This window comes from Aethalodelphis obliquidens, unplaced genomic scaffold, assembly GCF_003676395.1.
Source record: "Aethalodelphis obliquidens isolate GAN/ISIS:26980383/991018 unplaced genomic scaffold, ASM367639v1 scaffold36, whole genome shotgun sequence".
Taxonomy (NCBI): Eukaryota; Metazoa; Chordata; class Mammalia; order Artiodactyla; family Delphinidae; genus Aethalodelphis; species Aethalodelphis obliquidens.
This window is the reverse complement of record NW_020837980.1, coordinates 251323-279075: the sequence shown is the minus strand read 5'-3', so window position 1 is coordinate 279075 and position 27753 is coordinate 251323. Positions and strand designations below refer to the sequence as shown.

The following is a 27753-nucleotide window of genomic DNA, read 5'->3' as shown; positions in this document are numbered from 1 at the left end:
TGTGTGTGTATGTATGTATGTGTGTGTGTGTGTATATATATATATATATATATATATATATATATATATATATATATATATATACACATAATGGTGTTCATAAAGGACATATCTGAGACGTGGGATTATTACAGATGCTTTTATAAAAAGTGGTTTAGTAGTGGTTAAGAATGTGGATTCTAAAATAAGACTGACCTGGGTTCAAGTCCTGTCCTCTGTAAACCTGATTAACTTCTGTGACTCTGAGCTAAATTATACAACTCCTGGGGGTACTCTTTTCACTGTATTTAATATGAGTGGCTCTTGATAGACTAGTGTGATGTGACAGTTGTTATACACCTATCCGATAAGAATTTTATGAAGATTATATAAGAAATGAGTATAAAGTACCTGGCTTGATACTCAGTAATTACTTAATAAATGATTGCATTATTGTTTATTTCTATTTTTCTTGCAGAACTTAAAAAATATATATATTACTTTTGTAACAAGAATAAAAACAATGAAAAAAGATCTACAAAAATATTGGGCATGGAAGAGTTTACTTTTACAATATATAGGGTAGGGTAGGGAGGCATTTCTGTTAGGAAAATCTAAATTTTTTCCAAAATGATATCTAACCATTCCTCCATTGAGTTTCCCATTATTTCATTAGAAAGTGCAAGTGAGAATAAGACTGATTAGGTGTATAAGCACCATCTGTGTGAAATTTATTTTAAAGGTAGAATGTAGTACATTGCTTACTTGTAATAATACAGCAGGAGTAGATTTATGTAAATGAAACATTAAAAAGAAAAATATTTATTCCAGTCATATTTACTCCATTATATTGAAACCATAATTAATTATAGCCATAATTATTGCTTCACATTTGAAAAAAATTCCAGTCATAACTAATCCTTTATATTTGAAAAGAAATGACATTTTAGAAGATGGAAGATTAAGGATAGCTACACATTCTTTGATACCCCTCCCATTGAGAGGTGTTTCCCCTACCTTGAAACTGGGATGAACTTAGTGACTTGCTTGACCAAGAGAATGTAGGAGAAATAACTTTCTGGGACTTCCAAGGCCCTGCAGTTTCTGCCCCAGCCTTTTAGAATACTCACTCTGGGAAAGCTGGTTGCTGTGTAAGAAATATGACTACCTTGAGACCACTACACTATGATGAAGTCTGTGATAACCATATGGACAAGTTGTATGTAGAATGAAGGAAAGATGCCTAGACAACCCAGCTATTTCAGCCATCCTAGCTCAGGCATCAGACATAAGCTAATGAGCCATCTTAGGGGACATACTAGCTCCAGGAGATATGACATGGAGAAGAACTGAGGAATCTAACCAACAGCCAAAATAAAACCCAGATATATGGCTCTAGTAGAACAATTCCAGCCATCTCTAGCCAATCACGGCATCCCAGGTGAGGCCCCAGACATCCTGAAGAATGTACCATCCCCCATTGTATTCTGCTCAAATTCCTGACCCACATATCACGAATATAACAGAAGGTGTTATGCAGCAATAGATAACCAGAATAGAGCTCCTATTTATAGATCAGATGCACTTTAGGTAGATTTACTGCTAATCTACTTAACTGTCTTTTTTCCCATTAGTATCACATTCCTAAATCAATCATTCACCAAAATTAAGCTGAGTGTATAGTCATAAGAAGTTGCTACATGAGTAATTAGAGCATAAGCAGCAAGCCAATGAAAAGATCCAACACATTATTTTTTTCAAAATATCAATTCTTTCAATGTATTCTTACCAAAGCAAACTCATGAGATATCCTTCCATCTGGAGGCAGTTTTGCACCAAAACCTAAAGCTGGGAACATTTTATCACTGTCATAATCTTGAACGATTTCTCCCACTGCTTTCAGTGCCATACCATAGGCATTCAGTTGATAAGGATTCATGTAGTGGAGAGAAGTGGGCTGGGTAGGGTTGCCTGATGACAGAAAAAAATATTTCAAACACGAGTGATCAGGCTAAAGATATAATTTTTGGGACTTATTTCTTGATAACTATTTCAGGTTTAAATATTAAAAATCATGTTTTCTGCCTATATTCATAGTATGTTAAATATCTTCTTTTGGATAAATATTGACACAGAGATATTTATTAAATTAGATCAGATATGTAGAAAGTTTCCCCAAGATATGCTAAAGCATATGCAGATTTTTTCAAAAATTATTTCTCATTGTCAATGTCATAGGCTATTCTTGAGTTTCAGCCACAGAAGAAGCATAAAAGTATTTTTGTTAATGTATTTTATTGTAATCTTATTTTTAAAAATTGTGTGCCTTTAGTTTGAATCCTTATGCTATAATCAGAGGACCCAACTGATGTAATAGGCTTCAATAATTATGAGGCCTTCTTAAAGTTGTATCACAAACATAAATTGAATATTTGAGACATATCTCAATTTAATCACTTTTAAAGAGGAGAGTGTAGAGATTTTCAAATTCATGCTAATTAAATATCTAGAGCTGAAAAATTATTCAGAGTTTCTAACTAAACTTTTAGCTAGGAGTCAAAAGGCTTGAAGTCGGGTCTTGCCATTTGCAGGACAACTATATAATTCCCATTATAAAGCCTACCACAGTATTTACTGGGAAGACAAAATAAGATTATGTGTGTGGAAGTGATTAAAAATTATAAAGTACCATAGAAAAGTAAAGTTTAACTACTACTGTTATTATTGTCTGGGTCATCCACAAATGTAGGATGTTTCATTTGAATGAGTATGAGACAGAAAGTAATATATGTGCTACCACTCAAACACATTGAGATTCACATTCAGTTGCCCTAATTATCAGCACAAAGGCAGCCTGAAAGTCCCTTTAGTTTCTTAAGTGAAAATGGAAATTAAATGGGACTTGTAACAGCTCATAAAGCTCAATTCTACATTAAAACATTGTCCAAAGAAGAAATGCCTCAAGGCATAGTTCTTTTTTGATAGGGAAAAAATAATAATAACCACTTGAGATCCAGAGAGAAACAAAATAAAGATCTCCCTTTGGTTTATAATGCATATAATAATACCCAGACCAATTTTGGTTTCAAGATAATTCATTGTGTACATACATTTATTTTTCCAAAGAGTTATCAGCATTCAAGAGCCAAATGACAAAATTTCTAAAAAAGTGTCTTCTGTCCAAGATGGGCCCTAATGTTCCCCTCAGCTTGCCTAAACTTAAGAAAGGTTGTCCCTGACCTCCTGTCTCTTAGAACATTTACTTTAGAAAACTTGGAATTGTGAATTCCTTCTCTGTTCCTTTGAGGCGTAAATTCTCTACAATCCAGGACTGTCTTCCTCAGGGACGTGGGAGCCATCTCTTTGAAATGTAATCACCAAGAAAAATATCACCTCTGTTGCCTAGTCTCCATGGGAGAGCAGGAGCCTACCTTCAGAAGTGCTAATTAGTAAACACAGATGGCCTAATCACACAGACCAATTTCCCCTCCAATCTCTCAGTACTTAACCACTAGTTCATCACAGCACTTAAAAACCCTCTCACCTTTTGCTTTGGAGGAATTGAGTTCAATTTCTTTCATTGCAATAGCTTTGATTTCTATTGCAAAAATCCTGAAACAAGTCTTCATTGCCTGTTTAACTTATCTGGTGCAATTTTTCTTTGACAGTTCTTTCTAAAGCAGGGATTTTGCCTCTTGTTCAAAAGCCTACTGGAGCCACAACTAAACGATACCACTACCAAGTTGTTATTTAACACAACTCTCAAATGTAAGAAGAATTGTTACCCATTAGTTGCAATATGCAACTAATTCTATTTCTCTAAGAAAACCACAACTTAAAGCTAAAATAAAAATGCTATTAATACCCCAGCATAACTAAACATCTTAGCCTATCACGCACAGAAGCGCCCAATCCTACCCATTCAAAGATGTTTCCTATCTCTTTGTAGCATCTTCATCCAGACCAATCTCTTCACTATACCACTAATGATGTTTTCTTTTCCATCCCTACCTCTCACTTTGCCACCCTATCCTGAAATTCACTTTCTCCTCCTCCTCCTCACATGCATAAGACAACCTTCCTTATTTATTCCAGCCCTTATTGTCTTTCCTCTCCTACTCTTATGCCCTTGTGTTCTGTACCACAAAATTTGGCAATTCCTTGAATCTGGGACCATATTTGTACCAGCTCTGTAACAGCAGCAATGCATATAGAAAAATGAACTTGTAGTAGGTTGGTAACATTGAGTTATTAGCTAATAACAATAATAATTATAATAGCATAGAATGTAACATGAACTTACTTCATATCTCACTTAATCCTTTTTCAACAAACCTATGACATGGGTACTTTTATTACACCTATTTTTCAGATCAAATAACTTTCAGATTAAATAACTTGACCAAATCACACAGTAATAATTGGTCAAACTAGAATATGAATCTAGGCAGATTCCATAGCCCTTACTCTTAGTTATAACTCCGCTTAAGGATTTTGAAATATTTTAAACACTGAATATTTTCAAACATATCTGATTTTGTTTTAAATGTACACTACGCCTTTGTAAAAAAAAAAAAAAAAAAAACACTTGAATAGGCTGTCTTTTTTTTTTTTTTTTTTTTTTTTTTTGCAGTACGCAGGCCTCTCACTGTCGTGGCCTCTCCCGTTGTGGCGCACAGGCTTCGGACGCGCAGGCTCAGCGGCCATGGCTCACGGGCCCAGCAGCTCCGCGGCATGTGGGATCTTCCCGGACCGGGGCACAAACTCATGTCCCTTGCATCGGCAGGCGGACTCTCAACCACTGCACCACTAGGGAAGCCCTTGAATAGGCTCTTTTAAAAAGCTTCATTGAGATATAATTCATATAACTTATAGTTAACCCATTTAAAATGTACAATTCAATTATTTTAAGTATATTTACAAATAAGCAGAACCATCAATACAGTCAATTTTAGAACATTTTCATCACCTCAAAAAAATGTACTTATTTACAATCATTCCCTTATTACTCCATCCAGCCCAGCACTAAACAATGACTAATCTACTTTCTGTCTCTTTAATTTGCCTATTCTGGACATTTCATGTAAATAGAATTACACAGTATATGGTCATTTGTGACTAGGTTTCACTTAGTATAGTGATTTCAAGGTTCATCTGTGTTGTAGCATGTTTTGGCACTTCATATTTCATTCCTGTTTATTGCCAAATAATATTCCATTGTATGAATATACCACATTTTAAAATCAGTTTATCAGTTGATGGACATTTGGGTTGTTTCCACATTTTGGCTATTATGCTGCTATAAACATTCATGTACAAATTTCTGTGTGGATATAGGTTTCCATGTCTCTTGCATATATATCAAGGGTGGAACTGCTGGGTCATATGGTAACTCTACGTTTAACAACTTGAAGAACTGCCAGAGTCTTCCAAAGTGGCTGCACCATTTTACATTCTCATCAGCAGTATATGAGGGTTCCAACTTCTTCACATGCTCACAACGCTTATTGTTTTCTGACTTTTGGATTATAGTCATCCTAGTGGGTGCGAAATAGTATCTCATTATTATTTTGATTTGTGTTTTCTGATATGTAAGTATGCCAAGTACATTTTCATGTGCTTACTGGTCATTTGTATAGCTTTTCTGAATAACTGGAATACCACTTTTAATTGGGCTGCCTGTTTTCGAGTTATAAGAGTTCTTTATATATTCTAGATACAAGTCCTCTATGAGATATTTGATTTGCTAATATTTTATCCCATTCTGGGGTTTGTCTTTTCACTTTGTTAATTATGTTCTATGGTGCATAAAGAAGTTTTAATTTTGATGGAGTTCAATTTATTTATTTTTTTACTCTTGTTGCTCATATGTTTGGTGTCATATCTAAGAATCAATTGTCAAACCCAAGGTCATGAAGATATATCCCTATGTTTTCTTCTAATAGCTTTATAATTTTAACCCTTACATTTAGATTTTTGATCTATTAAGGGTCCAACTTCATTCTTTTGCCTGTGGCTATCCAGTTGTCCCAGTACCATTTGTTGAAGAGACTATTCTTCCCCCATTGAATTATCTTGGTACCCTTCTCAAGATCAGTTAACCTTAGATGCATGGGTTTATTTCTGGAATCTCAATTCTATTTCATTGATCGATATATCTATCTTTATGCCAGACTTACACTGCCTTGATTACTGTTGCTTTGTACTAAGTTTCAAAAATGAGTATGAATCTTCCTACTTTGTTCTATTTTTTTCAAATCTGCTTTGGTTCTTCTGGGCCCCTTTAAATTCCAAATGAATTTTTGGGTCAGTTATCTGTTTCTTCAAAAAAGGCCTTTCAGATTTTGATAGAAATTACAGTGAATCTGTCAATCTCTTTGGAAAATATTGCCATATTAACAATGTTGAATTTCCTAATCAATGAATGTGGCATATTTTCCAACTAATTTAGATCTTTAATTTCTTTCCAAATTTTTTCAGAATATAATTTTAGGGTATAAGTTTTGCACTCACTTTGTTAAATTTATTCCTAAGTACTGTATGCCTTTTGATACTACTGTAAATAGAACTGTTTTCTTAATTTCATTTTCATATTGTTCATTGGAAGTGTATAGAGAAAGAATTGATTTTTATATATGTATCTTCCATCCTTCAATCTTGCTGAACTCATTTAACAGTTCTAATCGATTTTTAGTGGATTCCTTAGGATTTTCTACATAAAAGATTACATCACCTGCAAATAAAAATAGTTTTACCTCTTCCTTTCCAATATGGATGTCTTTTATTTTTTTTCTTGCCTAATTGCCCTGGCCTCCAGTACAATGTAAAATAGAAGTAGCAAGAGCAGACATCCTTGTCTTTTTCCTCATCTTAAGGTGAAAGCATCCAGCTTTTCACCCTTAAGTATGATGTTGGCTATAAGTTTTTATATTTTCCCTTCATAAGGTTAGTAAGTCACTTTCTATTCCTAGTTTATGTGGTTTCATTATAAAAGTATGTTGGACTTTGTCAAATTCTTTTTCTATATCAATTGAAGTGACCGTGTGGTTTTTACATTTTCTTCTATTGGTACAGTGTATGACATTATTTGATTTTTGAATATTAAGTCAACCTTGCATTCCTGGGATAAATTTTAATTGGTCAGGGTATATAATTCTCTACATATGTTGTTGGATTCAGTTTGCTAGTATTTTGTTAAGGGTTTTTATATCCATAAAAGATATTGTTCTTTAGTTTTTCTTACGATGCTTTTGTCTGGTTTTGGTACCAAGGTAATACCTCTTAAAATGAGTTGGAAAGTGTTCCTTCCTCTTCCACTTTTGGAAAGTGTTCCTTCCTCTTCCTTTTCCAATATGTGAAGAATTGGCATTAATTCCTCTTTAAATAGAGTTCATCAGTGAAGCTATCTATACCTGGGCCCACATAAACTTTGTGGATAGTTTTTATGGGTCTGTTCAGATTGTCTATTTTCTTAAGTCAGTTTCAGTAGTTTGTATCTTGTATTGAATAAAAATTCTCGCCCTTCTAGTGGTGCTAATGTTCATCAATAAATGAAAGCTAACATTTTAATCCAGTTGGATTTTGGTGTATATGTTTCCTATATTACTAAATAAAACACGTGCAAAAATCATTAACTTGAAGCCACAATATTGGAAAATAAATTTATCATGTAGTCAAAGATAAGCTAAATTAGAATTTGGTCTCCTCATCTCTATCTGTAACTCTACTGCTAACAAGTCAAAATGTGTTGATTAGTAAAAGGATTTTTCTAGATCTGAGTTTTCTTATTTGTATAAGAGGATGATGGTTGGGCTTCCCTGGTGGTGCAGTGGTTGAGTCCGCCTGCCAACGCAGAGGATGCGGGTTCGTGCCCTGGTCTGGGAGGATCCCACATGCCGCAGAGCGGCTGGGCCGGTGAGCCATGGCCACTGAGCCTGCATGTCCGGAGCCTTGCTCCACAACGGGAGAGGCCACAACGGTGAGAGGCCCTTGTACTGCAAAAAAAAAAAAAAAAAAAGGATGATGGTTGGAGTAAGTGATCTCTTACCTAAAAATTCTATTATTTTGTGAAATGCGAGTGAATGTGAGAGAAATGTGAAGTGAATTTAATGTGAGAGTTACAGCACGTAAACAATTTGAAAAGAAAACTAGATAAATATATAAACTAATGGCAACTTCTGGTAAAAGTTAAAAAATGAGATTCAAGGGTGTGGTGAAAAGGGAAACCTCCTGCACTGTTGGTGGAAATGTAAATGGAAACAGCCACTATGGAAAACACTATGGAGGTTCCTTAATAATCTAAAAATAGAACTACCATATTACACAGCAATCCCACTACTGGGCATATACCCTGAGAAAACCATAATTCAAAGAGCCATGTACCACAAAGTTCACTGCAGCACTATTTACAATAGCCAGGACATGGAAGCAACCTAAATATCCATCAACAGATGAATGGATAAAGAAGATGTGGCACATATATACAATGGAATATTACTCAGCCATAAAAGGAAACGAAATTGAACTATTTGTAGTGAATTGGATGGGCCTAGAGTGTGTCATACAGAGTGAAGTAAGTCAGAAAGAGCAAAACAAATACCGTACGCTAACACCTATATATGGAATCTAAAAAAAAAAAAAAAGGTCATGAAGAACCTAGGGGTAAGATGGAAATAAAGACACAGACCTACTAGAGAATGGACTTGAGGATATGGGGAGGGGGGAGGGTAAGCTGTGACAAAGTGAGAGAGGGGCATGGACATATATACACTACCAAATGTAAAATAGATAACTAGTGGGAAGCAGCTGCATAGCACAGGGAGATCAGCTCGGTGGTTTGTGACCACCTAGAGGGGTGGGATAGGGAGGGTGGGAGGGAGGGAGATGCAAGAGGGAAGAGATATGGGAACATATGTATAACTGATTCACTTTGTTATAAAGCAGAAACTAACACACCATTGTAAAGCAATTATATTCCAATAAAGATGTTAAAAAAAAAAGAAGATATGGCATATTTATACAATGGAATATTACTCAGCCATAAAAAGAAATGAAACTGAGTTATTTGTAGTGAAGTGGATATACCTACAGTCTGTCATACAGAGTTAAGTAACTTAGAAAGAGAAAAACAAATACCATATGCTAACACATATATATGGAATCTAAAAAAAAAAAATGGTACTGATGAACCTAGTTGCAGGGCAGGAATAAAGATGTAGACATAGAGAATGGACTGGAGGACACGGGGTGGGAGGGGGAAGCTGGGGCAAAGTGAGAGTAGCATCGACATATATACACTACCGAATGTAAAATAGTTAGCTAGTGGGAAGCAGAAGCATAGCACAGGGAGATCAGCTCGGTGTTTTGTGATGACCTAGAGGGGTGGGATAGGGAGGATGGGAGGGAGGCTCACAAGGGAGGGGATATGGGGACATATGTATGCATATGGCTGATTCACTTTTGTGTACAACAGAAACAAACATAGTATTGTGAAGCAATTATACGCCAGTAGAGATCTAGTAAAAATAAAATAATAATGAGACTCATGTTCTTATGATATATAATAACTGATTTTAAATGACTGTTCTGTTTGAAACAAAGTCACTTCAAAATATAGTTAAAAGTCCACTCTCTTTCCTTTCTTAAAATGTTTGATATACAAATTAGGAATATCCATACATGGGGTGTTATATGATGGTCCATCTGAATTAATTAAATATAAATGTGTTAACATAAGTAATTCTTAAAAATAGCTGAGTAAAAGTAAACTAAGCTACTGTACATGTATTTGAATTACATTTGTATAAATTAATACACAGAAAATTACTATAAAAATGAGGATTATAGTTAGACACACTTCAGAATTGTAGTTATGCATGGAGAAGAAGGGAGTGTAGAAAAAAATGGGGCAGGGTACACAACGAGCTTAACTAGATCTAAAATTTTCCTTTTAAAAATATGTAAAACAAAAAAGACAATATTTCAATATTTAATAAATTTGAATGGGACTATTATGCACTTTTGTTGTATTTCTTATAGTCTTTTGTATACCTGAACTATTTCATAATATTGAAAAAAGAAAAGTTATCTGAAGTTTGTAGGAAACACTTCAGAAGTATGTATTCATGGAAAGAAAACATCTAAACCTCATGAAAATAAATATTTATTTTTTAATGTAATTGCTGATAAGTTTTAATATGGGATAGTCATAATACTCACCATTTGATGCAGTAAAATCAATAGCCACTGTGAAATTGATTTGTGTTCTAAAATATAAGTAAATTAGAATCATTAATAACTGAATAACCTCATAAAAAGAAGTTTGATTTCCATTTTTGTTACATTTTTAACATCACTAATTTTCTTAAATGTTATTACTAGCAACTATGTTACAGCACACACTGATTAGTATCAGTTAGGCAGTTTTACAAGCTAAGAACCTGGCAAAATACCTTTACGATCATGCAACTGTAAAATACAAAATAAAGCATCAGGAATAAAAATAGCTCCTAGTTGAAAGCACAATAACTAAGTGAGGAGCTCATAATGAAGTCAAACTATAAATAATTATTTGCCAGTCTCCAATGTCAACATTTATTATTAATTTCTTTTCAAAACTATTCTGTAGTCGATGTGAAATTATTATGTCCTTAAAAGTATGGCATTGCTAAAATAATGTCTAATAATATTGTTCCTTAAACTAATTCCAACAATCCTGAAAACACAGGATTTTCTTTTGCTGTCTTCAGAACTCAAGTATTTCAAATACTGATCAGTGCTCAGTGCTCACAGCATTCCTGTATACTTGCGAGTATTTATAGATATGGATAAATATTTATATAGATGAAATTGTTATATATACTTAAAAATTTCAGCACATGGTAGTTACCCAAAATTATTTTACTGTATTAGTGTTTTTTTTTTTTTTCGGTAGAAACCAAGGAGGTGGCATTCGCATTAAAAATTCACTCTTTTGGATATACCTCTAAGTCTTTCTATTTGTAATTCCACTTTCTCACCAAAGAAGGCATAAAAACACAAATAAGTGACAATGATATAATTACTGGGATAACCTGTTGTCATATCTAATTTACAAAATAATTTTTAATTTAAAAAGTAAATAATTTGAAAACATGGTTGCTTAGACTATTTTAAATAACAAATTAATTTTGATACACTGTACAATTGATTTAACACTTCGAAGTTTGAGCTGTTATTTAAATGGTGGTGTGATGATGAAGAGGATGGTGATGATGATGGGTATGGCACTATAGGGTCCCTTGTAGTTCTCTTAGTATAAAGTATAGTAACATTTCCTTCTTTCTATAAAAATTCAGCTGAAAAATCCTTAATACTGCTCAGGTGTTGAAACAAATTCACGTTTCTTCCCTAAAGAATAAACAACCTTCGTTGCTTTACATTAATAAAAACTAATATAGATTCTCTTTATAGCTATATGGTAATTTTTTTCTCAGAGTAGAAATTAGGTTTAGAGGCTAAGAATATAGGCTAATTTGGAGCATAACACTTTTAGCACATAAAACTTTTAGAAAAAGAATCAGTGAAACATTTGGGAGAATATTTTGAGATAATAAATCCCTTTGAGGAACTGAAAAGAACAGTCACCATCAGGACATTGCTTTTTCATTCTGCTGCTAGAGAGAAAGTGACTATAATATAGGGTATAGTATGGTATATTAGAAAGGGTTTATTAGCTTTTGAGTCTGAAAGGACGGGGTTTGAATTTCAGCAACCCAGTTGCTGACATTAGCCAAGTTTTAGAACTCTCAGAAGGCAGGTACCTGGCACATAACAATTAAGCAAGGACAGACAGAAAAACTACATGAAACATTATCTTTGTGTGTGTGTGTGTGTGTGTGTGTGTGTGTGTGTATATATATATACATATATGTATATATATATACATACAGACACACATATATATATAAAACATATACATATAGAATGTGTTTTTATATAGCTTTTATCAAATAACCTCATAATAATTTTTAAAGGAAGGTACTAGTATTCTCCTTTTATAGATGAGGAAATCTATGCTCATAAAACTTAACTTTCCACATAAGTAATAAATGCCAGTACTGGAATTCAAATTCACATGTAACCTCCAAGACCATATTTATAAACTCTATGCTACTCTAATTGTACAATTAAATATTTGTGAACTGTCTGGTTATAATTAAACCACAATAAAGGATAGTGATTATTATGTTACAAACTGAAAAATGATACTATACAGATATCCTTAACGATAAAGATGCCAGGGCATAGTCTCATGCTTGGGCAAATCTGTCCTTCTTCTATCACTTATGTTATATACATAAATCACAAGATAATTGTTATAAATGCCTTTTTATGTTCTTTTACTCAAATGACACTTCCTTAGGAATGAAAAATAACTCTAAGCTTCAAGAACATGGCTTTTAGCACATTATAAAAGTCAATATAGCAGTTGTGTCTGGTTCAATCTTCCTTAGGTTTTAGGGATAGACACCTTGATTTGGCTCAACTCTCTCTTATAGCAGTGTCTACTTTCTACATATTGGAACATCACTGTGTTTGTTGGATGAATGTGTTCATTTTATGACTGTTTCTAATATATTTGCCAAGGTAGCCCAGGATGTGTAGCATAAATACCAACTCCTTAGAAGCATTAGTTGTAGATAAAAAAACCTTCAATAATCAGAGATACAAAGGTCATTTCAAAGCCAGTTGTACCTAGCAAAGCTGCAAAGAAAAGATATGGCTACTAACTGAAGAAGTATACTGTATATAAGAATAAAAAATGAGAGAAAAGTATTTATTTACTGAAACCTTTAGCTAGCTAAACAAACCAAATTATAAAACCAAGTAGATTAGGTACAACAAAAAGTGTAAAAAAAAAAAAAAGAGAGAGAAAATTTAAAAAGAAATGAAAGGAAGAGGAAGGAAAAAGGAAGGAAAAAGGAAAGAAGGACAGAGGAGCAAGGGAGGAAGGAAGGAAGGCAGGAAGGGAGGGAGGAAGGGAGGGGGGAAGGAAGGAAGGGAGGGAGGAAAGAAAGAAGGAAAAAAGAAAGAAAGGAGGGAAGAAGGCGGGGAGCCAGGCTGTACCAAGAGTACCTATGAAGCTTGAAGCTTGGGACATTCCAAAACAATACAAAAGACAGGTGCATTTAGCACTAAATGATAACTAAGACCATTTGATAATCATGGTGCAACAGAAAATCTCAACAAGTAAAACAATTGTTGATGCATATTTGGTGGTTAATTGATTTCAAGATTTGATTACTTCCTTGTTTCATTCTGCATATCAGAAAGAATCTCACTCCTTTACTGTGTTGAATCAACAGTATTCTAATCAGAAGGGAAATATGATGGCTCACAAATCATTTCATGGTTGTGATAGTCCCTTAACCTTTTATCACACCATTTGGATTTTTCCATCTAAAAAACTACAATTCAACAATTATTTATTGAGCATCTTCTGATAGTCAAGCACTGTGTTAAGTGATCAACAGAAAATGGGAGCAAAGCAAACACTATCATTGAACTCATAGAGCTCAATTTCAACTTTCCACAATTAAAAACAATGACAAAACAGCACAGCAGATTATCATGTAATTCACAATCAATAGCCTAACTTAAAACACAGCTGTGCATTTACTGTGGATAACAGCTTGTTCATTCCCATGATTCTTAAACGTTTTCATTCATATTATAATGTATACTTATTATGCGAAGGGCCACATTCTATGTATTTTGAAAATATTAGCTAATAAAAGTTTTAAAGAAAGTTGCTAGCAATACTACAACTTTAGGCTAAAACAGATTTCTTGAAGACTCTGATAAATGATTTGTCATAAAATTAAAACAAATCTTCATCAGTAATTGTTACCTTTCTATTTTTTAAAATTTATTTACTTTACCTTTAATAGTTTTTGAAGCCTAATGTTAGAGAAAAAAGAAGCAACCATGAGTCAAAGTTAAAAAACAACAACAACAACACAACTGAATTCACATGAAATTTCTCTTGACAGAGTATTCATAAAGCTATCACATATAAATCCTTGGGACATTTTGCTTAGGAAGTGTTACTGTAGCTCTCATTTTATGTTTTAGAAGTAGACAAAAAAGAACAGGATTTCAAGAAACCCAGATAGTATAAAAAAGGCACAGCTGCAAATTTTCATGAGTTAGTAGTAACATCTCATGACACTTCCCAATGCATATGCCCTAGTACTACTGAAATATATTCTTGGAAAATGTCCTTATTTCATTCTGCCACCTTTCTGAAAGTTGTGAATGACAGATAAATCAGATGTTAATGTGGAAATCTTAACTAGCACATCAAAGATACATAGAAAACATATGTGCATGTCAAAGAAAGCTACACATACACACATGTATGCACACACACAGAGTGATACCATCTTAGATAACTTTTCTACAGCTGTTATGAATTAATAATCAAGAACTAACAACTGTGATGGGGATGTGCAGAAGGATTGTTTCACTTTCTTCCCAAATTCAAATTCTGTTCAGTTGAACAAACTGAACGTTATCCAACATGAAAGATGAACTTTCTCCACCTTTCTTTAAATTAATCTTGACAAAGGCAGATTCAGACCAACTATCTATTGGAATCTAGAACCCTAAATGAAGTTGAGATGCCCACCCAACTCTAATATTCTTTTCATTCTTGCCTTGCCAATACCGAGACTATGCTTCTGCCTTGATTTAGTGAGATGCACTCTAGCTCACCCTTGGGTTCTGGAACCTGCCCTGAACTCAGGTTCACTTCCTCAGGGACTATTATCCAGCCTAATCCTTCTTGACCCTAGCTCACCATGGGCTAAACCTTGAACTTTTCTGCCTTGCCTTTCCCTCTTTTTTTTTTTTTTTTTTCTTTGCGGTACGCAGGCCTCTCACTGTTGTGGCCTCTCTTGTTGTGGAACACAGGCTCCGGACGCACAGGCTCAGCGGCCATGGCTCACGGGCCCAGCTGCTCCGCGGCATGTGGGATCTTCCCGGACTGGGGCACGAACCCATGTCCCCTGCATGGGCAGGCGGACTCTCAACCACTGCACCACCAGGGAAGCCCTTCCCTCTTTCTTAAAAGCAGTTCAACTACCTGAATGACAACACAGACAGCTGCCTGACTCTAAATTTTGCTACATCTTCAAAATTCCGGATTCCTGTGCCCATAAACTACTGACAGGATTATTTGTCCTTGACAAGTGAGGTCTGCTAGAATGAGGGCAGGCTTTGAGATACACAAATGCAAATTAAAATACTTTCACCTACCTGCAATATAATCTTTGAAAGGCTATTTAACCTCTCTGCACCTCATTTGTAATAAGCTAGGGTTAACAAAATCTTTCTTGGATTGTTGCTGTAAGGACAAGAAAAGCACCTGTCTTTTATAGCAGGCACTCAAGAAGTAGCTGTTATAATTATTATCACCATATTGAAGCTAGTTTTTTAGAACCCAAGTTTAGCATATTTCTTTGAAAACTGCTGTAATATTTATCCAATTTCTAGAGCTATCAGAGTTTAACGTTTTTTCTACAACCTGATCCTCCCATGTCAGATTTCCTTTCCTTCACACTGGCTTCTAAGGTCCCAATCTACCCAAACCAAAATAGCACCATAAAGGATCTAATTTTGTTAGAAGGTGTCATCTGGGTACTTCCTAAAACAAAATCCCCCTGAAGGAAGTAATTATAAGCTTTATTTTCCTTCCTATCCTTCCTAAAATTTTGTATTTCTGTGGGATCAGTGAAATGTGAAATGTCAAAAGTAAGAATAAATGTCAAAGTAAGAACAAAAAAAAAAGAATAAAAAAAGAATAAAAAAAAGAATAAATAAAAAATAAATAAATAAATAAATAAAAATATATAAATAAATAAATAAATAAAATAAATAAAAAAAAAACTGGAGACAAGTGATATGATTCCTAAACTTTTTATGCTAATAGTTTTGGTCCTTATTAAATCTAGTTTTCATAAATTAACAAACCTTTGTACATTCTCCAGGTTTTGAAGATTAATTTCAGTATTATTTTTAACACAATTAAAGTGTTTCAAAATACAACTTTGCAAGTAGGTAAGCTGATCATCCTGTAGTTCAAGAACTCCTTATCAAGGTAGGTATGCAAGATGGCCAACCTTTTTTCAAATCATTAGTTTAGAAAATATCTCATAAGTGACATAAAGAAAACAACAAAACATATCAACCTCTAACCAAAAAGAGAAGCAGTATCCAATAGAATCCCTTTTTTTTGGGGGGGGCCACACTGCAGCTTGCAGAATCTTAGTTCCCCAATTAGGGATTGAACCTGGGCCCACAGCAGTGAAAGCACTGAGTCTTAAGCACTGGACCACCAGGGGATTCCCTAGAGTCCCATTTTAAATGAGGTAGTTGCTGAAGAGGCATGATGCCTAGCAGGAAAGCTATGAACTTTTAAATTATAGATTGGAGTTTGAATTTCAGAATTACAACTAGCTAGCTAGATGTGACTCATTTGCAAAATTACCATGTCCCTGAATCTCAATTTTCTCATATGATGAAAAGGTACCAGCTACTTTGAAGAAGCCCTCTACTTATCAGAAATAAAATCTTGAAGTACCTGCATATAATAAATATTCTGCGTGCTGCAGGACCCATCTCTTGAGCAACCATGTCATCCTTTCCTTATTCATATTAATCCTTTCCTCTGTTGAGGCAGATGAAACACTTCTCTCTTTACATTAACATATATATATTTCTTTTTTCATTAATTCTTCCCATAGTGAAGGTAAGTTGTGTATCACGGCTGGGGTAATGAGCCCCCAAGGGTGTAGGCAGTAGAAGGTACATTGTCTGCAGATAACTTAAAAACAATAATGTAATCTACTAATACACAGTCTATATTTTAATATCACCATACACTAGCAGTTCTAAGCAATGTCAGTGATAAATTTTCCCACTCTTCCACAACCTGCCCTTGGTAAACCACTCTTATTTGCTTAACTCTGTTTCCCTTTCCCCTGGCTGCCAAGCTTTCAGTTCCCACCAGAAAGAAACTATTTTAGACACAGTGTGGCTAAAAGTACACACTCTGATAATGAAATATAACTACGAAACTGCCTGGTACAAAATAGATTGTCAATATTTTGGCTAAATTAGCACTGGTTCTGATGATGAAACATACATGCAATTTCCTTTGACTCTGAAATGTATAGTTCTGAAAAAATCATTTGAAAAATAACATAAGCTGGCAATTAAATCACAATCTTAAAGGCTATAACTGGACATCTTCAGAATTCTCAAGCATGCATTTTGTATATATAAAAATTAGAATCAAGCATTAACCAAAACAGTGTTTATGAGTCTTCTTAATACTTCCATAAGTTTCTTTTCTAAATCACATTTTAGATGAGTTTAGTTTAGATATGATAATGTTTTAGGTGAATGTATTTCTAGAAGGCAGAATGGCTTTACTTTTATTATATTTATACCCATTCAGCACTGCAGGGTTTAGCTCTCGACTTATTTGATGAATGCAAAACACTTGGGTGCCACAACAAGAAGCACTATAAAAAAATCTTAGTTATGTATATTCAGTTTTCAAAAAGAAACTGGACTAGGAAAAAAACTCGTGTTGTATGTTCTGGCAAGATGTGCTCCCTGAGATGACATAGCTAATATAATGCCACCAACTGTATAAAACTAAGGCAAATATTTTATAGCATCATTGCACTTGCTTCAAGTATTTTTAAAAAAATCCTTATGGAGCTCGTTAATAATGACACTTACTTATATTCAACTCACCTTTAAAATAAGCATATTAAGAAGTCCACTTTTAGCCTCTACAATGAGCCTATAATAGGTAGATAGCTTTAATTTTTCTCCTAAGACTTTTTACTTGGAGTGGGATATAAACCTTTTGCATATAATTTCAGACAAGTTTTAGATTCAGTGTCAAGAGTTTGGGTTGTGATTGACTACAATGGAAGGAATAACCTGGCATGATCCTCCAAAGAGAATTGAACTAAAAAAAAAAGAGACTGTTATTGACTTTATAAAGTTGAATATGTCTTTTTCTCTCCATGTCTCTGTTAATTAGGACATTTACCACCAACAATGAGAAAAGACATTAGAACTTTAAACAAATTCAGATTATTCAGAAAAATGATAGCTAGCATTTATCGAGGGTATATGCCATTTAATCCACAGTCACTCTGTGAGATAGGCATTATTGTTATTTTTTCTATTTCATAGAAACAGAAACAGGTTATGCCAACAAAAGACAAATCTAGGATTTGAACCAGGCAGTTAGTGCCAGAACCCAAATTCTTGGCCACTATTATGCATTGCCTTCAGCAACCACTTATTTAACCGACTTGATTTTTTGCCAAACATTTACCCCCTATTTTGATTCTTTCCCAGAACGTGCCCACTTAGGGTCTCCCCTATTATCTTCTCTCATGCTCCCTTTCCATTAATATGTGAGGAAAATAAGCAGTTCATGCTTCTTATCTTGATCTTGCCTTCTTCCAAGTCACTAAAACCCAGATACAGAGTTGAGATGATTTCTGGCAGAGGCAACACAAAAGCATTTTTTTCTTATCCTGGAAAGCCTGGTCCATCTGTTTTGTTTGGTGATTATGATATGAGGCATGGAAAGAGGAAGGTCACAAGATGATAAAATCTGAGCTAGACAGACATGGGGGTTTGTAATCCAGTTAACTAAATTGTCACACTCTTCATTTAAAATTCCTATTTGCTTTTAATGTTTCATTATGCTAAGAGATTTGGGAAAAAAGAGTGGAAAGTCAGGCTTAAAGTGGTTTTCTAATTAATCTGTATTTATTCAGTGGCTACTCTATGTTCAGCTCTATAAAAATATTTTGAGAATGAACAATTAAAATGGTAACCAGGGAAGCTAGCAACCACTGTATATAAGTGGTTGTGAAGCTCATTTGGGACCAGGTGGATGACATTTTGGGCTTTCTTCAGAGGAAGTAAATGACAGTCTATAGGCCTGCAAGTTTCTAATACACTCAATTTTCTGATAAAAGTGTAGATTAGGGTTTCAGGTTGACATGACATTCTGGTTGCTTAGGGGTACTCAGTGTGCACGAGAATTTGAGATCTGTTTTCCCCATTCATCTGCCAGTCAAAGAAATGTGAAAAACTTTATATATATTTGTTCCTTGGTCCTGTTAGTGGTGGAGTGGAGTTTCATGAAGGCGTGAGAGAAATAGAGGACTGAAAGGCAGACAAAACCAAATTGAAACATGATTCTGTCTTCAGATACTCATAATGTGAGCTGTTGTCTGTAGAGGTCAATAAACTCATTTCACAAATAACAATTATTATAAAAATGATGATGTTACCCTAAAGGAGTATTTAGATTTCAGAACTGTCTCTGATTTTCAATGAATCTGACATTGTCCTTATCAATGATAATTGGGATATTCAATGTTATACATTATGGATTACTGAGTAAACATCTTTGCTTTCCAATTGTATCAGAATTTTAGTATTAAAATCATTTTTAGTAAGTAAAGAGAAATAAAATAACCACAGGAAAAACATACAGAGCATGATTAAAAATAATAACTCCAATGTCGACAACCCAGAAGAGGCAATCCATTTTTTTTTACTCTACAGTAAGACCTCCTTTGTGGATATTATTGTATTTAGAAAATAAAACTCTTTACTACCTCAAGTCATAAATTGTATCTTATGCTCCAGGGAAAGCATGGTTCTGCTTAGCAAAAAAAAAAGGAAAAAAAGAAGGTCTAAAAATTAAAATTTTCTTTCACAGAGTATTTCCATAAAAATTGGACCTTGTCTGATTGAGAATGCATCTGTCTCATCTGCTCACTGTGTACCTCAATCCATAAACCTTTCTACTGCAGCTAAACACAGCATGTTAGGAACTGAGACAATGAATGAAAAGTAACACACTAACAACATGGTTTCACAAACAATCAATCAATCAGGTAAATATCTACATCAATAATGACTACAGTAATGGAAGCCTAGAATACCCAATACTAAGAATTAGACATATAAAGAAGTTCCTTTGAAGGGGAAGATATTAAAGGACTATTGAGAACAATTTTGTTTAATATTTAAATGTGTTCATTCTTAACTATACATAATTTCTACTTGGATTCATGAGAAAACAATATTTTCATAACTTTCTATTCAATTATTTTTTGTGAGATGAAACAAGAAGAGAGATTACATTTTAAAGTGTAATTCAAGAATTTCCTTCTAAGAGTTTAATCACAATCCATTAGTCCTACATGTTCCACACGAGTCACCTGTTTTGCCCTCTTTGTCTATTCTCATGCTCCCACATGTTGTCCAGTATAAGGAAAATAGTTTATACAATTAATGTAGAGAACAAAATGAATACAGGAAAACCTAAACTAATGTTATTTTGGATAACCCACAGCTAGCCAGAGTACCAATTTAATTGCTGTTACTAATGTTTTATATGATAATCTTCCACCTTTTTTGAAAACATCTAGTTTTACTTGTCAATTAAGATTCAGCATAAGCAAAACTCAACAATAGTTTCTGCTAGACTAGAATATGGTGAGTACATTCCTGAATTGATGCCACCCAAATTAGCAATAATGATGCTCACCCAAGTTAACAAGAAAACAATACACAAATACCAGTAACAAATGCTGATATCTTGGTATTTTAAGTTAAAAATGAGTAGTTACTATAATTTTTTATAAAAACAAAACTGAATTCAACACTTGGTTCTAATCACTTCTGAAATATCATACTTATTTAGAAATATGGTGGGACATCTCTTCAAAAGAACTAACCTTGATAACTCCACAAATCTGCAAATAGTTATGACCTCCAAAATACTATTTTGGATTGCTTCGTTGATTGCAGCCCAATTTGTTAGTTAATTTTATTGTTTTTCTTCAATGTAATCACAGGGCAAAAGGCAAGGCCAGATTAAAAAAAGTCTCTTTAGATATGTGCAGAAGAGAAGTGGTGTCAAAGACCAAGATGTGAATATTGGGGAAGTTTATCTGAAGTGTTTACTGTACTGAAGGATGTAGCTCCCTACTACATTTGGTCTTGTGTTTTCAGTTGAAAATACTCAAACTTTTTTGGTGGGACTAGGGAGGAGGGAGCAGGGGAAAAGCAAAAATAGAAGGTTCTGAAACCTGTGTTTCCAAAGATATGGCTGGTTAAATATGGGCTTTCACAAAGGACGTCACAACGGCTAATAAATAGGTTTCACAGATAAAAACTGACAATGAGTTATAATATTTATCTATTAAATTAGCAAAGTTGAAAAAGTACTGATGCTATTCAGTAAGGGTAAGTATATGGTAAACTTGCATACACAGATGTTAGAAGTATAAATTATTATTATTACCCTTTTGTTAACAGAATAATTTAGAAATACCTGACAAATTGTAAAATATGCATACCATTTAAACCAACAATACTATTTCTAGGATGTGACCTTGCAGATATGCTTAATGAAGTGTACAAAAAAGCTATGTACCAGGGTTTACATTGCAGCCTTGTTTATAATATGAAAATAAAATGGATACAACTAAAGTGTGTATCAACAGGAGATTTTTAAACTAAATTATGTACATCCATATGATGGAAAACTATTAAAATATGGTAGATCTATAAGTACTGACACAGAAACATATATACACAGTATATTTAATGAAGAAAATATACATTAGATTATTGTGCACAGTGCTATCCCACTCATTAAAAATAATGATGTGTGTTTGGGAATAAATACGTTTCTAACAGTGATTATCTCTAGAGAGTATGACTACAGGGGATTCTAGTTTCATAATAAATTATTTTCATTTTACATTACCTTTTTTTTACCATTTCACATTTCATGTTTACAATGTGAAACACAAATATAGATATTTATGTTTAAAATTTGGGAGATATAATACTTCTTTTCCTCAAAACTGAAAATAAAACACTAAAAAAAAAGTTTCTGTGGTTTCAGAAAAAAGTTACTCTGAAGAGTACCAAATATTACTGAGTTGTTTAACAGTTTACAGTATTTTTTTAGTTGCAAGAGACTAGAAATTCTGACTGATATTATTCACAAGAGAGTCAATAGCCATTATTGAAACTATAATAATTAACTGTCAATTATTATAATTAGTTCTAATTTGAAATGAATGTAGTTCATTATATTCTATTTTGCTATTATTCAGAAAGTTTGTGTAATTATGTGTCTGGTCTTAATATAATTTTCCATCATGGCAGTGCATTTATCTACTTGGAGGTTGAGATTTCTTAATAGCAAGGGAAGAAAGTTTACAATGTCTATCTTTTTTGTTTGTTTGTTTGGCCACACTGCACAGCAGATGGGATCTTAGTTCCCCGACCAGGAATCGAACCTGTGCCCCCTGCAGTGGAAGCACAGAGTCTTGACTGCTGGACCATCAGGGAAATCCCTTAAAATGTCTAAAAAAATCAATAGGAAATCTGTTAAGAAAAATAAAAGTAATTTGCTGCAATATTTGGAATAGATGCAGCTACATTTCCACACTGGCTTTCATGTTCTCCATTTCAAATTGCTACAATTTGTTATTTTCATACCAATAGAGATTTTTAAGAAAGATTAGAACATAAAACTCTATTCCTCATTTCCTATAATTAGAGTCAGGAATTCTGTGAAGTAACCATCATAATAAATACCCATAACTCACAGTTAAATAAGTTTAAATCTTCACAAATATCTGATGGTAAAATTCTTAGATATCCTGCATGCCAAAGCATCATTTTCCCTTAGGCTATGTAAATTAAACTGTATTTTTGACTAGCAGCAATGAGATAGAAAATATTAATTATATGAAGACTGAAAGTTAATAGTACATCAAGTAAGTAAACTTCATTACTTTTTTAGAAAACAGAATTATCAACGTGAATATTACTCATGAGAGAAAGAGGGAGAAGGAGAAAGGAGGTGAGGAGAAAGGGAAAGGGACCAACAGAGAGATGGGTAGAGTTAATAACCTTGAGGCACTTAGCTGTCAGCAGATGTTAGCTATTATTATACACAAATTACACTGTATAGTAAATTGATAGGTTAGAGTAACTTTTTTGTAGGAATATAAGCAATAACTTCAGAGGGAAATTAAATATCATTAAGGTCATGAAAGAAACTAAGGCGACTCATGTAAACTACAGGAAATTGAAGTGATAAGGAGTGTCATGATAAAGCCAGATCTCCTCACCATATTATTAATAAAGTCGGAATTAAAATTTTATGCCCAATTGCTTATAACAAGTCCTTAAGAGCAAAGACGCATAAAGACACAGAATACAATAATTATATTGCTTCTCAATTTGGATTCCATTATCAAAGGGACAATATCTATATAATAAGTATTAGAAATAGTGATGAATAATAGGTAAACATGTAATTGTAGTATATTTTAAAATTTTATAAATTTATTATATACATCTTCATATAAAAATGAATTATATGCAGATATTTCTCATGTCCTTTTTAGATAGTATTATATAAAAATTAATATAAGTCCAGTTAGATTAACTATGTAGTAAATTTCAAACTCTATTTCTCCATATCCCATTTGTAAATAAAAAAATGGGTTTTTATAAAACACTTGGGAAGCCAGGATTAGAACAAAGTGTACCTCATAGGTTGGGGCTCCATTTATACACTGACTTCTGTCAGTAAAAGGTCACTAGCATTTCTTCCAGCACAGGCAGTGCTATATAAGTAGGATGTGTGTAAACCAAAAAAAACAAAAAAACTTGGAGGTGATAAGAAGCATAAAAATGACAGTTGTCAATACTGTTATTGCTTAAGTATTGTAGAAACCCATTTGCTCTAATTAGCCCTAAGAATCCTTAAAAGGAGAATGTGCACAACAAATAAAAGTGATTTATTTGTAATAGATTCTGAAAATTTCTTTTACTGTTAGATTCACATCAAAGTATTACTTGATTTGTACTGCTGACAATACTTATTGGATATTTTTCACACACACACACACATTACCTACTTCACATGATCACAAAGCAAAGCCAAAAGACAAACAAAACAAAAACTAAAAGGAATTTTTAGTATTTTAAAACTTCAAATCATCATTTCAACATGCAAATTATAGCCAGATCTATCAAGCACTTTTTTTAAGTTTATAAAGAGCATGCTAAGAGATGTCCATCTTTTTAATCAACTATTAGCTACAGCTACCAAGGAGTTTATTTATACAGGAATCTATTTTTTATGACAAATTCAACTTTCTATTTTCCCATCTTCTAAAGACAAAAATATACACAAACATCGAAATAGTAAGGAGAGTTGGCAAACATTTTTTCCTACTTAGTACGTTTTCTTTTAACTTTATTGAAACAATCACCCTGTAGCTTCTTAGTCTATGTATCCAGGTGGCAGGTTTCAAGATGCCCATATATAGCAGAGATTCCCCATTTGGGCAAGTATAGCTTTTGTTTGTTTTGTTTTCTTAACAAAGAGCAAAAGGGGGTAAGCTCTCTGTTTTGGGGGAAACTGTCTTTGTTCCTTTGGTCCCCCTCATTCTCTCAATCCTTCTTTGGCTTGACAACACTCTAGCAATAAATCAGTATTGGCAAAACAAAACAAAAAACCCCCCAAAACCCTGCTTAATTATAATTAGTAAGAGGCTTACATACGTGATGTCTCTGACTGCTGTTGTCATGAAGTTTCTAAACACATTCAAACTTGCCTCTCACCATTTCTTAAGCAATGAAACAATTTCAGAGAATGACTTACCCTCCCTTAATATAGTCAAGGAATGAAACTTCTGTTTCTACCACGAAAGAAAGTAACGTGACCTGAAAAAAGAAAAGAAAAAGGAGGCAGAATTACCTGCTAGTACTAATTGCATCCCCAAATGGACTTTTTTTCTGTTAGAGAGTAAATCATGTTTCCTAGTATTTTGAAAATTAATAAAGATATTATTCTTTATTAAAATTTACTAGGACTGATTTTTCTTACATTTAAAATTATCAGAAGAAAAGGGGCCAAAAAATTAAATGACTCCTTCCTATGACCAGTTTACTTCCTTTGAAGAACAACATGCAAATTATCTACAAGGACACTGTGTTACTTCCCATTTTAAATATAAAGGAAAGATGAAAGGAAGCTAGAAAATGGTTAAAACTAAAAAATCAAAATCAGTGAGCTAAACCATATAAAAAGAAATGGGTATTTTTGTCAGGGACCTGTAATGAGGCCATCTAATATTTTAAGTGCCTTGCTTTATAAAAATCTTTTAAAAGAAAACTTGGAGGGAACTTATATTTTCTTCTCCCAAGGACAGTTAATCATAGGATAAAATTTTCAGTATATTTTTTATCAAAATAGGATGATTTTGATTTTTCACAATTTTAACATACTTTCATCTTTGCACCTTCCTGTACTGATTTAGTCCAGCATTTCCACAGAGTTGTCAATTTTAATGCACTATAAACAAATACTTTCACATCTTATAAAACAAGTCTTAAGTATAGCCTATAAAGAGTATAATATTTCTTATTACAACTTACACTTTTTCAGGTCTACTTGATTTTCTCTAGTGTGATTTTATTGAATGAAGAATTCATAATAAAATTTCATCTTCTCTCAGAGGCCATTCAACCCCTAGGACAACTTGCAGGAAGCTGGGTCGCTACCTCCTATAATGTGTTCTCCATTACAATTCCCATAGCAAGTTAATTTTTTATTATATACATTCACATTAAAACTCTAAGTGAAACAGTGCAGTTTTTAGTAGCTTTTATTCAATACAAAGTGTTATATATATTTTTTATTCATTTATTTGAATCCTTAATGAATAACATAAAATTTGACTTACTGTTCCTGAATTAGTATATTTCTTCTTTTTTCCTTTCTTTTTGGGATTTATCACCTTAAAGAGCAGATAAAACAATTACAATGTCAGGTTTCATACTGAAATATTTTAAAAATGTGTAGTCCAACTTGGTGCCTTTCACTTATTGTCATGAAGGCATTTATTTATTCCCTTACAAATGCCTTTAGTATGACTGCTAGATAGTCTATCAGCCAAAACTTCTCTGCAAAAGTTACTAGTGATCATCTTATATCAAAATATATTTTCAGTAATATTCTTACAGTAATATTCTTCTTAGTAACTTTATGCATTGATTATCCTACCCATTTACATCTTCTTGATGTGAGAGAGATTTTTAATATTCAAGGTCCCAAATAATAGTGATTGCTTTGTAGAAAAACTATGGGTTTCTCTAATAAATAAAAATACATCCAAGAGACATAATACGTTTTATTTGATTAAATGCACTAACATGACAAATCACCCAAATATGTGAATATTTATGGGCTCTACTTATTGCTTTTAATGGTAATAATTTCCATCAGATACATAATAACGTGTAAAAGTTTGGAGTACTTGTGGGAGTCCCGGTGGGAGTCACACCGGTTCACAAACTTAGAAATAGGCTGACTGACTGAGGACCCAACTGTACACCCTGAAAAGGAACCATGGCCCAGGACCACCCTACTGAACAAAAGTACTGGAGCCAGTCTCATCCACCCAGCACCAGACATAATCCACACTCACCTGAGCCCCTAGTAACAAGCATACCGACTGCAGATCCCACAGTAGACCTAGCAACAGCCTTAAAACTAGCTCCAAACCAGCACAACTGCAATTCTGAAAGTAGTCCCATAAGCCTGGGGAACCACCAGGAGAAGGTCTTTACCTGCCAAAATGATCTGTAAAGCAGTAGGAGGTGTTTATTTATTTACTTATTTGTTTTCATTTTAGGATTTTATTTAATTTTAAGTTGGGTCTAAATGTTATTATCCATGGGCTTTTCATCATCCCATTTAATTCTGCCTGGCTGAGAATCATACCCTACAAGGTAGTGAAGCTAAGAAAACATCCATAGGGACCACCTCCTCTTTGTCTCATCTTATCAGCAGTTATAAAGACTCTTTACAAGAATATAAAAGTAACTTGTGTGTTTTCCTTTTTGCACAAAGCCTTTAAAAGAATAAATGTAGAAAAAGATTTTAGCCATTATTGGAGTCAAAAACAACAAGAACCCAAATCTAATTACATCCCAGCTCCCACAGTTGCTAATTGTTCCTTAGATGCTCCTGCTGCTTGGGTTGTTTCTGGTTTTGTTTTTAACATTTGGTTTTGTTTTATTTTATAATTTTTTTCAATTTTGTTCTTTTTATTTTTAAAATTTATTTTTTATTGAAGTGTAGTTGATTTACAATGTTATGCCAATCTCTGCTGAACAGCAAAGTGACTCAGCTTTACATATATATACATTCTTTGTTTAATATTCTTTTCCATTATGGTTTATCTCGGGAGATTGGATATAGTTCCCTGTGCTATACAGTAGGACCTTGTTGTCTATCCACTCTAAATGTAATAGTTTGCATCTACAAACCCCAAATTCCCAGTCCATCCCTCTCCCCCCATTCCCTTGGCAACCACAAGTCTGATCTCTATGTCTGTGGGTCTGTTTCTGTTTTGTAGATAGGTTCATTTGTGCCATATTTTAGATTCTACATATAAGTGATATCATATAGTATTTGTCTTTCTCTTTCTGACTTAGTATGATAATCTCTAAGTTGCATCCATGTTGCTGCAAATGGCATTATTTTGTTCTTTTTTATGACTGAGTAGTATTCCACTGTATATATGTACCACATCTTCTTTATCCATTCATCTGTCAATGGACATTTAGGTTGCT

General features: G+C 33.6%; 1 protein-coding gene across 3 annotated transcripts in view; it reads right to left on the bottom strand.

The window, feature by feature from the left end:
* CPNE8 (copine 8) overlaps positions 1–27753 on the bottom strand; it is a 333515-nt gene that overhangs the window by 70814 nt on the left and 234948 nt on the right. For all 3 annotated transcript variants that reach the window (XM_027129253.1, XM_027129254.1, XM_027129255.1), the window contains 4 exons: positions 25860–25913; positions 24776–24837; positions 10198–10244; positions 1769–1950 (listed from right to left, as the gene is read on the bottom strand). In XM_027129253.1, coding sequence (XP_026985054.1) covers positions 1769–1950; positions 10198–10244; positions 24776–24837; positions 25860–25913 — 345 coding nt within the window. The remainder of the gene's footprint in view (positions 1–1768; positions 1951–10197; positions 10245–24775; positions 24838–25859; positions 25914–27753) is intronic.